At 36.3% G+C, this 16,216-nt stretch overlaps 1 protein-coding gene across 1 annotated transcript; it reads left to right on the plus strand.

Annotated features, from left to right (window-relative positions):
* The first annotated feature begins 9,149 nt into the window (after nucleotides 1-9,149).
* Nucleotides 9,150-15,135, plus strand: LOC140851747 (replication factor C subunit 2). The gene is made up of 12 exons (XM_073243852.1): nucleotides 9,150-9,307; nucleotides 9,395-9,473; nucleotides 9,575-9,654; nucleotides 11,175-11,297; nucleotides 11,396-11,465; nucleotides 11,567-11,640; nucleotides 11,724-11,844; nucleotides 11,928-11,990; nucleotides 12,153-12,212; nucleotides 13,893-14,018; nucleotides 14,108-14,191; nucleotides 14,786-15,135. Exons 1-12 carry the CDS (start codon nucleotides 9,264-9,266, stop codon nucleotides 14,885-14,887), a joined length of 1,026 nt encoding a protein of 341 aa, XP_073099953.1. The 5' UTR covers nucleotides 9,150-9,263; the 3' UTR covers nucleotides 14,888-15,135.
* The last annotated feature ends 1,081 nt before the right edge of the window (nucleotides 15,136-16,216 follow it).

Below are 16,216 nucleotides of genomic sequence, written 5' to 3' on the forward strand. Positions count from 1 at the left end.
ACTAGAAAATCCATTTTACAAGAACGTGGCATCCCATGATTCTATCTTGGTTAAACTCCCGTCGATATGTTCACTTATAAACACGTATCTCTTCGAGTGTTCGGAATACCTTATAAAAATATATTTCTTTCCTCGTGGACCTAATTTTTCATATTTATGCAAGGAATCGTAAGCATATGCTGCTGAACCCAAGATCACAAATGTTTCAGTTCAAGTGTTCTACCTGTCCATAATTTATAAAAAGTTTTATTAACCGATTTGGAGGGCACTTAGTTAAGGATATACGCTGCAATCAATAATACATCCCTCCAAAAAAAATCGATAAGTTGGCTTGAGCCATCATAGGCCTAACCATTTTTAATAAGATTTTATTTTTTCTTTTAGCTACTTTATTTTGTTGAGAAGTTTCAGGAATAATCAATTGCCTTGTTATTCTCTTGTTATTGCACGGCTCTTTGAATTGGTCAGACAAATATTCACATCCTCGGTTAGTTTTAAGAGTCTTAACTCTTTTGTCTAATTAATTTTTGACTTCATTTAAGTATATCTTGAAGCATTTTAATGCATCAGACTTATGTAAAATCAAATAGACATAACCAAATTGAGTATAATCATCAATGAATGTAATAAAATAAAGAGCTCCATGTCTTGCCCTAATATTCATCAGGCCACAAATATCAGAGTGGATTAATTATAATGAATATTCAGCTCTGGTTTTCTTTTCAAATGATTTTCTAGTTGTTTTTTCAATAAAGCAATTTTCACAAGTAGGTAGATCAACTTTATCTAATGATCCCAAGAGACCTTCTTTTGCCAATCTATTCATTCGATCATACCCAATATACCTTAATCTAGCATATCATACATTCACATCATCTTTCTCATTGCTAGAAGAGGCATTTAATGAAAAACAACTATTAACATAAGAGTTTTATATAATATGATTCATATCCAGTACAGTAAAATCATCAACAACATAACCAGAACCATAAAAACAAGCACCATGATAGAGTCTTAAACCAATATTATAGAATTTCAAAGTAAAACCTAAACGAAGAAGAGCAACCACAGATATCAAGTTATGTCGAATCTTCGAAGTATATAACACATCATGTAGGTATAAGGTTCGACCTCCATGCAAAACAAGTTTACATGTATCGATGCTTTTAACTTCAACCCTCGAGTTGTTGCCCACATAAATCTACTTACTTTCAACAGAAATTTGACAGTACTCCATGAAGGACCTTCGATCCCTCGCTACATGGTCTGTTGCTCATGATTCTATATTCCACAAAGAAAATGATTCAATGAATATTACAAGGCTAGAAACGTAAATACTATGATAAGTATTAGAATAAGATCAAACCTTCTTTTGCTTGGTGCACTCTCGAGTGAAGTATCCTTTTTTTCCACAATAGAAGCACTTCATCTTGGTCTTATCTTTCTTAAAATAGCCTTTCTTTCCTTTCTTGAAGAAACTCTTCTTTTTTGGACCTAGTCCTTTTCCCTTTTCCTTTCTCTTCTTGTCATATTTATTCCATTTCTTGAATCTCTTCTTGAAGCCCAAAACTCTCTTGCTAGATTTAGCTACATAAGCACGACAAGGAATATCTTTACTCGATATCAGGCATTCATCCTCCAGGATGTAATGATTTATGACATCCTCAAACGTTCTAATACTTTCATTATGAGTTAAGTTGACTTTCAGATGTTCTCAACTATCAGGAAGGGATCAGATGATAGCTTGAACTTATTGTTCATCAGTGAGAATATAACTAGTTGACTTAAGCTCACTTATCATGTTTGAAATCGTCCGCAGATGTTCCTTCATGGTATGATTGGACTTTTTCTTGTAGGTGTCAAAATTCATAGTCAACATCCTCAACCTAGCGAGAGTAATCTTTCTATACATCTCTTTCAATGCAAGCCATATCTCATGTGCTATAGAAAAATGCTCAAACTCTCTTATAAGATCATCTTGTATACAGCTAATCAGTATAGCATGAGCTATATGTTCTTTTTTCTTCCAAGCTTTAAAAGCCTCTTGATCTCTCTTAGTTTGAGCAATATTTCCTTCACCAGGATCATCCATGACTTGGTTCAAAATCTCTGTCACTTCTTGTTCTTCCAGCACAAATTGCACCTTTCGATGCCAGATATTATAATTTTCACCATTCAATTTCTCACCCTTATTTAGGTCAGCTATGATATTCTTTGCTACAGCTATGATTAGTTACTACATAAATAAGATATTTCATGCAATTAATCCTCAGCATATCACACATTACTTTTGCACACATAATCGCTAAAGCAATAATAATTAAATATAAAGTTAGAAATCAAAAGGTCACTACATTTTCAGTCATCATCCTTGACTAAACATTTAATCACCATTACTTAGCTACATCGCACAAAGTACATAGTTCCACAAAGAAACTCCCACTTAATTAAGTATTTTTTTAAAATTTAATTTAATAACAAACTCCTGGATTGTTACATGATTAGTAAGTTTTTCTACATCTACGTTTTGTTCCTTTTATGCATTCATCGTAGCATAAATGATAATTCATATGCAAAAACAAATTTATTTGATCATTTTGATCTATTAAAAAATTTTAAACTAGTATTTGTGGGTTTGATTGCATCATAAAGAAGCATTAAATAACAACATAGTTCATAAAATACAACCAACATATATTTACATCACGTAAAATAAAACAATATATTTCAAATAAAATAAAAAAACATATGATATCCATGTTAACAAAATAAACAACAGGAGAAATATTCAGGTTATATTTTTTAACCGGCTCTCTTTCTCCATCTCGAGTACACCAAGGAATAAAATGCATCTCTCAATGTTTCTCGATTCTCTTCGAGATTAGTTCAAATTGACATCACAAAAGAGCACAACCCCTTCAGTTCAAAAATAGGTCTCTGGGGGATGCATGGATATGCACTGAGTACCTCCACCATACCATCAAAATGATCCATATTGAGATCTTCGCATATTATCCTCAACCAATATCTCGAGGCATCCAGCAAGGTATCCATCGAGATCTTTTCTTTCCTAAAGATATCTTCACCTCAATTTTTTTTTTTATGTTCATTAAACAGATACTTTAAATATTTAGCATGAGACACTAAACAAGCATTCGGATCAATCCTATGAATTTCATGATAGAATATATTTTCGATCATTTCCCTCTTTTTTATCATTTTTCTTTCTCTGACTATTTTTCCTTTAATAACACTCTTCGTATGAATCCTTCCTATCATTATATCTAGGTAATTTACACGTACAACATAAAAGAACATGAAATTAGGAACAATTCTGAAAAAAAATTATAATATCCGATATACGTAGAATCTTTCACTAATATTTTCATATCCAATTTTTATATTTATACCAAGAGCAAAAACAGAGAGAGAAATGTGCTTATCTAATTTCACAGTATTTGAGGAAAAGATATGGTGATTTGACATGGACAAAATGATGCACCTTTCTAGAGTTTCAGGAATTTTGTTTTCACCAGTTATGAAGAGGGTGATGATTAGGCATCATTTGTTCCTCGAGTTAATGCTAGAATCATTGTTGCATCTGTGCAATAAGAAGTGATCAGTAGCCTTTACTAACAGCCGCCATGTAGGCCAAGCATAATAATCACCTCATTCTAGTTGATGCCTACTCCTAAAATCCAATAGTACTACCACCTGTGATTCAAGGTGCAGACATCACCTAAACAAGAATGGTTAACTCTGTTTTATGAATAATGTGCTCATTCCATATTTTCTATCAAATGGGTTTAGAATGGTTATAGTGACCGCAAGGTCTTGTATAAAACTGCTATGTTGCAAACCATGAATGTAAATCTCTTGCGACTACAGTTATAGTGTAAGATAATATTAAAATAATAAAAAGTTGGAAACTATCAGCACTCCTTTCATGTAAGTCTACCTACAAATCATACAGCCCCAAAAAAAAAATTTAAATTAAATTTTCATTAATCATGCGAGGCAATTAACATATCAACATATGTGTAATTCACGTGAAAATACAATTATCTTTGGAACATATCATTTATTGACATACATAGCATTTTTAACGGATATAACAAATACGGTAGATAATTGACATAGCTCTAATACCAATGATGAATTTTACGGAATCATATCTTAAATCTCAAAATCAAAATTGCTCCATGATAATGTCTGTATTTTCTCATCGATCGAAAATACCACTACGTGATTGGACGGACATCCGTATATTCACAACCAAATATATCTCTTGATCATTTTGGACACCACTTGCATTCATCAGAAGATTTCTTTCTTTCTTTCGGCATCGCTCACTGCACACACCAGTACCTGAGAGGGCTATGCACCAGCAGTGTGAGAAAGAAGGTTCTCCTCTCTTCTTCTATCGTAGAAAAAGAAAGAGTAAGAAAGAGGTCTCTATTATCTTCTTGGGGAGGAAGCAGTGAGTTTGGAGAGTGAGTACAGGCTATATTTCCTTACCTTATCAAGACCACTTTTCACCGTCCAGTGCAGTTCGTGGGTGTAAAGAAGTAACTTCCAAGAAAAAAAATGAAACTGTTCCCTCCTTGGCACCATTTGAATATTGGAATAGAGGCGTGGGTCAAGCCATTGTAGGCGGTCCAAGCCAACAGGTGAAGACCTCTGAAAGTGAAGCAGTCTCCGCGGCCGGGACATTGTCCCCGCGTAAAGTCTTATAAACTGAAGTCAAGTAGTACTCTTTTATTTTCTTTTTTTTTTTTTTTTTTCATTGGAGTGGAAACGAACGCGGGCGGCGCTATTTAAAAGACCAGCTAAACTAGTCTTTCCTCCACCGACCACGAAAAAACTAGCTCCTTTCTCCCCGTCTACCATGTATTTCTGCCCTTGTTGTCATGATTATTTATTGTTTGATGATCAACTGTATATTTATTATGTGCTGTTTCCTGGCTATTGCTTGAAAATGGTATTATAAAAAATTAGCTTAGAACTCCGTATGATACATGATATGTGATTATTTTTTCTCAGATAAATCTTGTGATAATCAACAATTTTGATTCAGTAAAGCTCCTTCATAAATTCATAATTTTTTATAATTTTTATTTTTAATTATTTTTTAAATCTTTCTATCTTTCATTCTCTCTCTTTCAATTCTCTCCTCGTACACCCCCCAACTTTTTCAATAGTAAAGTCGATAATATCGACTGTCGGCCACTACTACGATCAATAACCGTAACATTTTCGAGTTCGAGATGGAGCAAAAATATAGCAATATAATGATAAATATAGTTTTGTGAGATACCGATTAGAATCTTGATGAGTGTACCTCCAATTAATAACTTATGAAAAATTTAAATTTTAAAAATTAAAAAAATTAATATTAAAATTTTGAAAATCTAAACTATAAAAAAAAATTAAAAAAATTTAGAAATCTAAACTTTATTTTTTTTTTTTCCATCTCTTCTTTTATTGCTTTGATCCTCTCTCTAAGATTGATGTATCTAATCTACGGAATGTCAGATGATCAATATCTATTCTTTGAATATAAAAGATAATTAAAATTTTATAATTAATTAATATTATCTAAAAAAATAATTTATAATTAATCATATATTAGATAACTATCTTTTAAATCTCAATTATTGCTCTTAGATTTTTTATTTAACTATCAAGTCTAGGTAAGTTCAAATAAAAAAAAAATCAAGAAGCATCGACAATAAAGTTTACGATATTAAAAGATCTTTACTGTTATCTTTTTTTTTTAAAAAAAATATTTTTTTCTCTTTTTTATCTTCTTTTTCTTTTTTTTTTCTTCCTTCCCTCTTCTTCTTCTCTTCTTTTATGGACGTTCGAGCTCCTCGACCTTTGGACCGTCGACCTCCTCCATCCTGGGTGCCGCATTGAGTTGCTCGATCTCAAGGTCTCTCACCCGATCAAGGCTCTCGAGGATGGAAAAACATAGGAAAAATTGAAGAAAAATAGAGAAAAAAATCAACGAAAGCAAAGAGAAGATAGAAAAAAAATTAAAAGTAAAACCTTTTCCCACCTTGCCATCCCACCCGTAACGCCATGTGTCCCCACCAGAAGCACCATTGGCCATGCCACGATCGTAGCCTTTGCAAGCTCTTTCTCCATTTCTCTCTTATCTCCGCACCAAATCCGTCCGGAAATCATTTTTCATCCTCGAAAGCGGATGAAGAGGGAAACTCCCGCATCAACCGGAGGGCCTTTTTGTGGCTCCCACGTTTACTTCGGCCATAGTTCTCGATACCCCCCATTGCCCTTTCTGCCCATCCCACCTCCGCTCTGGCCGCTGTCAGCATGCGGATGCACTCCTCCAAGCCTTGCTCCCCTTCCCCCTCCTGGTTCTCCATCCTCAAGAGTCATAATCCGCTGGCCCTCTCTGCCCACCCCATCTCTGCTCCAGCCGTTGGCATGTGGATGCACTCCTCCAAGCCTTGCTCTCCTTCTCCCTCTTGGTTCTGCGTCCTCAAAAGTCACAATCAAATGGAAGACTTGAAAAAGCGGTCAAATAGAAAAACTCACGCATGATCAAATAAGGAAGCTTGGGCGATCCACACGGCTCCCTCCTCTTGCATCTAAATGCCCACATGTCAAACGGAGGCTTCTCTATTGAGAGGCCTCCAATTATATATATATATATATATATATATATATATATATATATATATATATATATATATATATATATATATATATTATGTATCAATCTTCAATCTCTACTAAAAAAGAAAAGAAAGTAAAAAATATTATCGTAGATGATAGTAATTGCCTCTATCTCTCGTTTCCAGCTCCAAATGCAAGGGACTCCGCTTCCAAACATCTCCACCTTTCCTTACCAAAGAAACATCTCCACTATTACATTTTCCTCTTGTTTCCATTTCATGAAATATACCAACAAAAAGAGCTTTAATACATTGTTGAAGAGAGAGAGAGATCCGGTTGGCCAGGAATTTTAGTCATCTAGTAAGGTTTATTCTGGATAGGGCTCCAATTTGAACTGCCAAGATCATTCGCATCCATCTTCTATTAAAAACACTGCAATGGCTTGCTATATCAAAACTCCTCTTTTGCTCTTGTAATCTAGTTAGTTTTCATTGCCCGCGAGCCTTCTTGAGTTTCCTCATGATAAATTTTAATGGCAATATGACTAATGGTGACAATAGATTGCGGAGCAAGATTTGTGATCTAAGACTCGAATTCTAGGTTTATAGCCACCGGTGGAAGTTAAATCTTCGATATTTTGATTTCTGGAGCAGAATCGAGGATGGCTTGGGTAGATATTACCAATGATGCAAGGTTGGTTTGGAGTGTTAGCCTCATAGCCATCAAGGATGATTCAGTTATCATGGTCAAATGGATTCGAGACAAATGGAAACGGTTGATGTGCAATCCTACTATACAACATTAAGAGGATTCTGAGGGAGTGTGTCTACTTGGATACTAAACATGTATGACAGGAGACAAGTAGGTCCGTGGACTGGGTTGCCTCTTATATCGTGGAACATTTTGAAGAAGTATGATGAATTGATTTATCGGATATTTTGGTTGCTTTTCATGGTATTTTATTTTTTTATTTTGTTGGATGCACCGTACAATATATAAATATGATCTATACATCTTATCTTCAAAAAAAAAAAAAAAAAAAACAAAGAAGAGAGATACAAAGAGGGAGAGGAGAATAATTAGGTTGCCACCTCTGTCAGTCGATCCATATCGACTTGTTTGGTCTGATTTCTTCATTCTTTTTTTTTATTTTTTTTTGTGGCTGTGCTCTTCATTACCGTCATTAATCCTGCCGGCCTGTGATCTCCACCATCCAATCATATTCTCCTTTCTTGTCTCATTCTATGTTGGTATCACCCAGCGGTGAATCCAAAAAATTTTATCGCTGGGGCACATTATATATAATTCATTCACGTTGACTCTTCAGTCGTCGCCGTCGGCAGGGAGGAAGAGGAGCAGTGGGTGGAGAGAGTCGCGGAGTAATGGGCGCCGGACGGAGTCGGGGAGCAGTGGCGCCCGGTGACGGATGGAGTCACGGAGAAGAAGGTCTGAAGGATGGTTGGGGCCGGCGGAGTCACAAAATCAAGGAACACAGAGCTGGGGACGGCGGACTCACGGAGCAGCGGGCGCCGGAGGAGTCGTGGAGCAGTGGCCAGTAGGCACCGGGCTGCCGGTGGAGTCACGGAGAAGGAGGATTTCGGACTTAATTAGGACTGGGGCCAACGGCGAGGGAGTCGCCGAGCAGTGGGCGTCGGGCGGAGTCGCCGAGAAGAAGGTCTGAACGTGGCGCTGGGGCCGGCGGAGTCACGGAGCTGGGTGTCGGAGGAGTCGCAGAGTTGCGGAGGAGGGTTTCACCACTGGGGGCAGGGGGCCAGTAAAAAATTTAATGGAATTATGAGCTTCGGGCTTGGGCCCCGATGCAAGTTTATTGGATCCGCCCCTGGTATAACCTTTCAATCCAGTTCCCACTTAGAGTTCATATTCTCAATCCTCGGCAAAGATGCGATCAGATTTTATGGTCCAACAATTAAAAGCTTTACCGGCTTGATAAATTATCGTATTTAAAATAAATTAAAAAAATATAATTAAATATATAATATTATAAAATTTATTAATTTAAAAAAAATAAAAAAATTGATCGTATTTGAAAAGATGATGCGCTCTACATCGAATTTTTTACATCTCCTGTGATGCATAAAAAAATTAAAATAGAATTTTTAATAATATTTAAAAAATATTTAAAAGTGCTGTGTAGGGTTAAATACCGTCCATGATTCAAATTAATTAAATATTTTCAAAAAATATATATATATATTTATTTTTTTTAATTTTTTTAACGTGTCTGTGTGAGCAAGAATGACCGTCTACCTTGAAATAGATGATATCCAACCATGTATGGTATCTTATGAAACTATTTGAATACTGCAGGATATCTGCGTCCGAATTGACCAAAGAATTTTCCTTGGAGCTGGGTACGGGCACCTACACGCAAGCACCAGCGGCTCTGCCCAACCCCGTTCCCCACCAGGCCACTCCTGTCTTCTAAGAGATCACGGCCGTCCATGAGCATCATTGCCTGATCATTCCACATATGGTGTCCGTGCTCTCCGGTAGTACTAGCGTAATATCGCAGGCCCTACGGCCGATTACCCACCCATCGTCCCGCTAAAATTTTCCGGAAGAAAAGCTAAGCAAAGAGGAAAGGCGAAGGGCGTTCCGGAATGGCGCCTATAGTACCAAGCTCTCAGCCATGGGTGGAGAAATAGTACTCACTCTTCCATCTCTTTCTCTGCTTACTCTCTTCATGTCTCCTCTTTACCCATTCCTTTCTCTTTCCTTGGCGATGTTGCAGCCGGCCGAAGCAAGTGAAGGACGTGGCTCACCAGGACGAGGTCGTGCGTGTCCTCACCAACACCCTCGAGACCGCCAACGTGAGAGATAACCCCTTATCCGCCCTATTCCCTTTCGTTCCATTTATCCGGAATAACATCGATTCGATGTTTTCCAACTCTCTCTCTCTCTCTCGGTGCAGTGCCCTCATATGCTCTTCTACGGCCCTCCGGGAACGGGGAAGACCACCACCGCTCTCGCAATCGCCCACCAACTCTACGGGTAAGCATTACTTCTCAAGCGCTCCACAAATCCCATTAATGAATCGCGTCCATTTAGGCTTAGAAATCGTTGATGCCCTAGTCAGGGAGCTGGAATTTTTTATTATTTCTCTTAATTTTTTAGAATATGCTCCTTTTATTAGCGTGGTTTTGCTTTGGATTTTGGGAATCCCAAGTCTACTCGCTATTATGGATTTCTTCAAAGTTTGGGTTGGCTCTGTACCTAATGAGGAAGACGATGACTTTTGATTCATTTATGTTGGTGAAAGCTTTACCTCTAGCTGAATATTTTTCTTACCTTTCATTCATGGGTTAAGTTTTGGATCAGTACTTGTTAGCAAGAGGACATCCTATCGAGTGACTAACAATCTTTCAGGATAAAAGACATCAAAAATTTACAGGGGGGGCTCACAGCACTTCTTTAATATGTATTATAGCATATCATTCAGCGAGTGCATGTTTAATGTTGGATCTATGGCTTATAGTTTGTGTAGATGAAGGTAGTCATGTATTTGTCTTAACTCATTAATAACTTCAAACTAGCTAGTTTTTTAGTTTTCATGGTAAGCCTTTTTCTTTCTCAAAGTTGATTGGACTAAGAACTTTAACCCGTTGATAGATAATATAGCCTGAGAACTGAGCATAGAACATTTTCAAACTTTCTTAATTACACCTTGATTTATTTAAAGCCAAACACATATAGCCAGAATTTTGTTGTTGATCATGTTTCTTCTATGACCTTTCTTTTGTTTGTTATAGGTTTGTTCTTTTCGAGTCTTACATATAAAAGCTTTACTTTGAAGCTGCGGTGAATCTTGCCTTTTCCATCTGTTTTGTATCTCCAGTTTGGATCCACCATTTTAAGATATGTCTGGCTTAGTTCATAGAGTTCATGGTGTTCATCGATTTCTTAAGAGTTTCTGTTCTTCCTGAAGTTTGCCCCATTGTGGAGTTTGTTTGGAAAACTCCTTTTAACGTTATACATGTCACAGCCAACTTCATATTAAAAATCCTTTCTATGAGCAAAGTTATGCAGAGAGGAAAGTACTTGCTCAAGTTCTTCAAACTTCACCTATACTTACTTGTGGCTGCTTATAAATTATCTACACAACCAAAGTGACCTGTGCCATACTAGTGTTGTTGTTGAATTATAGGGAGGCAAAGCATCAGTGTGGCTCTACAACTCATTAGTCCCAATGGCTGTGCTTAACTGCTGCTAAAAGAAATGCCACTTAATAAGCAACTCATCAAGTTTTGCCTTAGCTGGTTCAATACTTGAGGGTATTGACTCTGGTACAGCATTTGGGACTTGTTAAGATCCTGGAACCCAATAGATGCGGTTGGTAACTTGGTAAATGCCTCATGCCTAGTTTCCAGCACTTACATTGTGAATCTGCAACATATGTCTTAAGAATTTCCTCTTCCTTCTCCTCCTCCTCTTCTTCTTCTTCTTCTTTGATAAGCTTGTAAGTTGCAGGGCTTAATTAGAAGTCTTTTTTCTTTAATAAATGGTTTGAACAGACCAGAAATGTACAAATCAAGGGTTCTAGAACTCAATGCAAGTGATGATCGTGGAATTAATGTTGTGCGGACAAAAATCAAAGATTTTGCTGCTGTTGCTGTGGGTTCTGGATCTCGACAAGGGTAAACTTCATATTAATTTAAAATAAAGATATATCTGTTTGCCTCGACTTATAATTGTTTCTTTAATTTCTTCTAAATTATTTTCTTATTTGTTGTAGTGGTTATCCATGCCCACCTTACAAGATCATTATTCTAGATGAGGCTGATTCAATGACTGAAGATGCACAAGTATATTATTGCATCCAATTGCCTTTACTTCTTTAGTTTAGTTTCTTGTGATGCCATTGCTGCTCTTAATGGGGTACTGGTTGCATAAATCTGCCTGACAGAATGCTTTGAGGCGTACTATGGAAACTTACTCCAAAGTTACAAGATTCTTCTTTATATGTAACTATATCAGCAGGTGATTTCTTCTCTACCACTGACGTAACATATGCATTGTATGCTTGTAATTAGTGAATAATTTATTTAATTTCTATTTTATAGGATTATAGAGCCACTTGCTTCCAGATGTGCAAAGTTTAGGTTCAAGCCTCTTTCTGAAGAGATCATGAGTAATCGTATTTTGCACATTTGCAAAGAGGAAGGCCTTACTCTGGATTCTGAGGTACAATAGTTGTTACCATTAAGCTTTTCACTGCATTCATTGTTAGCTTTGACACATTCCGTGTTGTTTATGCATCAATCTAGGCTCTTTCTACTCTGAGCTCCATCTCTCAAGGTGATCTTCGCCGTGCAATTACATATTTGCAGGTATTGCATTTCTCTTCTTTAACTTACATTTTACATTTATCTTTGTTTAGATTCGTCTCAAGGTGATTAATTTTGCCTCTATTTTATTTAGAGATCACAAATGTCTCAGATTCTCAAAATGAATAACTGCTTATCCATTTTTGTGTCTTTGAAATCTTTCAGAGTGCAGCTCGCTTATTTGGATCAACTATTTCTTCTGGAGACCTAATTAGTGTTTCTGGGGTATTGAATTTTCACTTATTCTCTTGCAAATTTTATTGTGTATTCCTTTTGGATTGCTTCTTGCAGTGTCCATCATTGTGTTCGAAAATTATGAAAATTTTGGGCTCATTTACTCTTGACACAAACACTCCATTCATGGCCATTTGGGGATGACCCTTATTAATTTATGCTTTACATAAATCGGCCAAGTTATTATCAAATGAATGTTGACTCATTATTTAGAAAACTTCTTTATCCCCTTCTGATTTGTGAATATCCTATGAAAATATCAGCGCATTCCTTAGGGTAAAGCATGTGAATTATAAGAATTCTGAATTGCTAAAACCACCATGAAGGAAACAAAAACCTTGCATTTCTAGTTGTCAATATGATTAATTAGTTTTCTAAAAATTATCTGAAAACATGAATTTTTTTGTTGCCATCTTTTTGTTGATTTTCCTGGTTGATATGATCTTAAATTCTAGGCACATCTTCGAGTCATTGAGTATACCTAAGTCATTCTTGCACTTTAAAGTCTGTCACATCTTGCTTACAAAGTTTTAATTTAGATTAATGATGTGCTATGCTTTAGCCTTCTGTCTACCCTATGTCAGACCTTGTCTTCTCTGCCTCTTCTTAGAGAATGGTTCCTGGTCTAGAAGAACCTCTCTTTTTCTTTTTTGGGCCAGCGAGGCGAAGGAGGTGTGGGTGGGGTTTGGTTTGGGGGGGAAGGCGGGGTTGCTTGGCTAAGATAGATCATGTAGAGATAAGATCGGTGTTTCCATCCACCACCACCACCAACTAGCCCTCTTTCTTGCCTGCAGTTGCCTTGGCGAGGTATTCAACACTGATTCATGGAAGGGTCATTTTTCACTTGGATAGCAAATTGCTTAGCATTTTCCAACACTAGTAGAGTGCATCTTGATAAAGCCTATCTGATGTCATTGGTATGCTGCCTGTGGCCTAATGATCAATCATTTGAGGAATGGCATGCTATTAAAGTCTGTTAATCATATGAACTCAAAAACTATTCAATGTTGTGTGAGTTGCTCTTTCTATAAATGAAGATCTATCAAATGACAGGCTGAAGATATTGTCTTCAATATGGAACACACCAACTGCATAAGGACTAGGGATTAAATTTCTTTGTAAAGCTAAATTAATTGATAAAGGATCTTTTGTTTTCATAATGTTTGCTCCTGCAGAATTTAATGCTGGGACATGTCACTTGCTTAGGAACTAAATAAAGAAAATTATTTCCGTGATTCACAATGTCTAAAAGATCCCCCTTTTTTAATGGTGCTAACTGATTAATCAAAAAAAAAAGGAGAAGAAAGCAATATTGATTTGTTTGTTTCTAACTTTACAAAGCAGTGGCTTGTAAAGTCATATATTTTGCCATGCTCATCAGGTCCTTAAACTTTATTTTTCTTCGAAATTGTTTAGTATATGTGTTGTAGGGAAAAGCGAAAAGCAAAAGTCCATTTATCCATGTGTCATTACCAAGCAACAAAATTCATGTTGACTATTCTTTCTCTTATCTGACTTTCAATTCTTCTGTACTGCTGAAATACTAAAACCATGATGAATTAATGCTTATACATCAATGAAGCAAAGATCATTCAATTTGATACATCCATGTTTTGTCCTTTATATTTTATTTCAGTTCTGCTGACATTTTTTTTTTACATAATTTGTCAGGTAATCCCTCAGGATGTTGTTCAGTCACTGTTTATGGCTTGCAAATCTGGTGATTTTGATGTGGCAGACAAAGAAGTTAGTAATATAATTGCAGAGGGATATCCAGTTTCACAGATGCTTTGTCAGGTAACCATTTTATTACGCCATCTAATTCACTTTGATATCTCCTTTTTATTATTAATCTATAGCTGCTACTGATTCAATTTCAATTTCAGTTGTTAGAGTTGATTGTTAATGCAGATGATATATCAGATGAACAAAAGGCAAGAATTTGCAAGAAACTGGGTGAAGCAGATAAGGTTAGTGCAGATCCTGGCATTATTTGTCCCATGTTATCTTAGCCCTCTTGTACGCAACATGTAGCTCCTCTGCTGTCCTTGTGTTAGACATCTAACCTCAAGAAACTAGGGTCTGATGTCTACACCAATTAGCTACCCTTGTAAACATGATTCTCACAACACTGTTATGGCTATATGGGAAATGTGGCTCAAAACCATCGTGAACCTTTATATGTTTCCTTTAAATTATTATACTTTTGTTTTATGATGATCATTATTAGTCATTGTAATCGCATATCTGAGTAATAGTGAAATAGCAACAATCTGATGCTTCATATTGAAATAAATGATAATATTTATTTTTAAGTAATGATTATGATAGATGCAGTTTAGAGATATTAAATCAAAAGTAACATTGAATCCTGCAATAGCGGTTGCATTAGATAATAGCTGTTTATGCAGCTATGGCGCTCATAATGTACATATGAGGTCTGTTGTATGAAGGCCATTATATATTTCTCTAAAACTATTAATACTTGGGACATTCTAGTATGCATATAAGTGATATATATATATATATATATTTTAATGAGATCTTGTTCTGGACTTCTGCAGTGCCTGATTGATGGGGCAGATGAGTACTTGCAACTAATGGATGTGGCCTCTCACACTATGCGAGCTCTTTGCAACATGCCAGAGGAATTGCGTTTTGATTAATTAGGTTTTGGTAACAAAATGTAAAATTACCAAACTCCAGGGAGCTGGGACTACTTGAATCACTGAAATGCTTGTAGTATTAGAGCTTTAATGTTTTCAAAGCCCTTAATTTATTTGCAAAGTTTTCTGGCAGCAGAAATCTGAACACTCAGGTTTGCTGCTCACGTTCTTATGTTCCATTTCTTTAAGCTGTACACTTGCTATTTCTAGATAAATCTTTTGTCTGCATTCCAGCAGCTTCCTTGAAATCTTCTAGCAATCTTGAGATTTACTGGTTTTTCTGATATCTCAGCCTATGCATCATGTCTAACTGAGCATTTGTTTGGCTGGTATCTGGACAAGGTTGCTGTCTATGAATAGCCTATATGTGGCTGAGCATTGATACATGGCCTATGAATGTCATGTGAATTGCATAGACTACTAGAGCAGGCAACGTTTTTTGCCCTTGGGTTTCAACAAAGGATTTTAGGTTCTCCTTCTTGAGGGGTTACGGGTACCAGGAAGCACTGGATTATCAGTTTATCTATGTCAAAATGGGGGGGATCACCAATTATTATCAGGATTAATGTGAACAGTAAAATGTATGGTCTAGGTTTTGGTCTCTCAGATGTTCTTAAAAAGCCACTCTCTTGAAGCAAACGCAAACTGCTCTTTGAATTAATTACCCTACTATTGTTTTTTGTTTCCGTTTAATTAGGGTACTTTGGTTTGTGGTTGTTGTAGGGATTTTGTGATGTTTATGATTCTCTTATCGTGAAGACTTTCTGATTTTTGCAGTATCATGCTTATGAGATGGGATGCCATGAAGATAACTAATGCAAGTAGTTAATGAAAATTATGCACATTTGGATGTTCATGTTTATACCGATGAGCTGTCTTAAGTGAGGATGAAGCGACAAAATCTTTGAGATTTGTGTTTGATTTTAGGAGGTGTTTGGTTGGGAGAAGTGGGAGTCTGTAATCGAAATCGAAATTGGTGATTTTCATTCCAACCATTTGGTCCGAAAGAGTCCCATTCCGATTTCGATTTCAGAGTGGAATAGGAATTGCTTAGTCTATATAAAACTCAATCCCTATTCTCCTCTATGGATTCAAATATGGATTCAAATTTCTATTTCAATTTTGATTTCGATTTCGATCACGAACCAAATGCTTCGAAGGATTTAGATTTGGTCATTCCGATTTCGATTCCAAATTATTTCGATTCCTATTCTTATTTCAATTTTGGTTACGAATCAAACACTCCCTTGTATTCTTTGCGCATGCATATACCTATTTTACAAAGCTATTGTACATGATTTATTTTTTCAGGTACTTGCATAACGCAAA

This window comes from Elaeis guineensis, chromosome 9 (assembly GCF_000442705.2).
Source record: "Elaeis guineensis isolate ETL-2024a chromosome 9, EG11, whole genome shotgun sequence".
Classification (NCBI taxonomy): domain Eukaryota; kingdom Viridiplantae; phylum Streptophyta; class Magnoliopsida; order Arecales; family Arecaceae; genus Elaeis; species Elaeis guineensis.

Excerpts from the sequence above, each read along its gene's own strand:
- LOC140851747 (XM_073243852.1), top strand. The coding sequence starts at position 9,264 with ATGGCGCCTATAGTACCAAGCTCTCAGCCATGGGTGGAGAAATA. Across the intron at positions 9,474-9,574 it reads ACACCCTCGAGACCGCCAAC|TGCCCTCATATGCTCTTCTA; the intron begins GTGAGAGATAAC and ends CTCTCGGTGCAG. Across the intron at positions 11,641-11,723 it reads ATATGTAACTATATCAGCAG|GATTATAGAGCCACTTGCTT; the intron begins GTGATTTCTTCT and ends TCTATTTTATAG.